This window comes from Myotis brandtii, unplaced genomic scaffold, assembly GCF_000412655.1.
Source record: "Myotis brandtii unplaced genomic scaffold, ASM41265v1 C42123862, whole genome shotgun sequence".
NCBI lineage: Eukaryota > Metazoa > Chordata > Mammalia > Chiroptera > Vespertilionidae > Myotis > Myotis brandtii.
This window is the reverse complement of record NW_005318420.1, coordinates 1-1,095: the sequence shown is the minus strand read 5'-3', so window position 1 is coordinate 1,095 and position 1,095 is coordinate 1. Positions and strand designations below refer to the sequence as shown.

The following is a 1,095-nucleotide window of genomic DNA, read 5'->3' as shown; positions in this document are numbered from 1 at the left end:
CCCTCTCACTAGTCCCAGGCCTGAACCTGTCCAAACGCTGTAGCCGCTCGCCACAGGGAGCATATAAAAGGTGACAGGACCTAGTTGGGAGCATCCTGGAAGGCTTCTCTGAGGAAGTGACATGTGGTGCAAGATTGGAAGGCTGGTTAGAAGTTGGCCAAGATAAAATTAACACGAAATAGTAGTGGTCCCTACCTTTTCAGAGTGGTTTATGGTTTGCATAAGGTTTTCATAAACATCCCATTAGGTCCCATGAAATATCCCCGTATTTGAGATGAAGGGAGCTCAGAGAGTTAGAGTGACTGTCCTGGGTCCCACAGCCAGTGAGGGGCACCAGGGCCAGATGGCATGATTCTAAGTCGGGAGAATTTCCACCACCTCACACTGGCAGCTGGAGGAGGCAGGCAGGCAACCACAGGCTATTTCCGTCCCTCTTCCCCAAAAGATGACAGTCGGGATGCCAGCCCACCTGAGCCTGCCAGTCCCACCATTGGCCTGGATAAGAAGACTCGCCGGAAGTTCCTGGACCTGGGGTGAGTGGAGGAGGGACCAGAGCCAAAGGCGTGGGGCTGTTGGGGCGCAGGGTAGCACAGTGGGCAGCACTGGCCCACCCCCCTCTTCCCTCCCCGTAGGGTCACCTTACGCCGAGCATCTACTAGCAAGAGCCGGAAGGATAAGGGCAGCAACCGCCTGTCCATGGGCAGCAGGTAAGTGGTACCCACCACACCTCAGCCTCAGCTTCTACCCATAATTCCCTGTGGGCCCGGCCCTCTCCTCGGTGCCCACACCCATGCAGGATGCTCTCTCCACAGGGAGTCGGTGGAGGGGTCCAGCAGGTCAGCGGGCTCCCCGTTCCTGCCCTTTTCCTGGTTCACAGACAGTGGCAAGGGCTCGGCGTCCTCTGGCAGCACCACCTCCCCTGCCTGCTCCCCTAAACATGAGAGCTTCAGCCCTAAGAAGTCAGCTTCTCAGGTAAGTCCATGGCCTTCTTGCCCCCATACTGGCCCTGGGGCTCAGATGACATGAGAGCATACTCCACTCTGGCTCGGGCGGGGATCAGGCATTCCTAGAGCCCATTAGTCCTCCATAAAGCCA

General features: G+C 57.4%; 1 protein-coding gene across 1 annotated transcript; it reads left to right on the top strand.

Annotated features, from left to right (window-relative positions):
- Positions 1–19: 19 nt before the first annotated feature.
- LOC102246673 (sterile alpha motif domain-containing protein 14-like) lies at positions 20–1,088 on the top strand. The gene is made up of 3 exons (XM_005852909.2): positions 20–533; positions 633–707; positions 813–1,088. Exons 1-3 carry the CDS (start codon positions 349–351, stop codon positions 1,024–1,026), a joined length of 474 nt encoding a protein of 157 aa, XP_005852971.2. The 5' UTR covers positions 20–348; the 3' UTR covers positions 1,027–1,088.
- Positions 1,089–1,095: the final 7 nt, after the last annotated feature.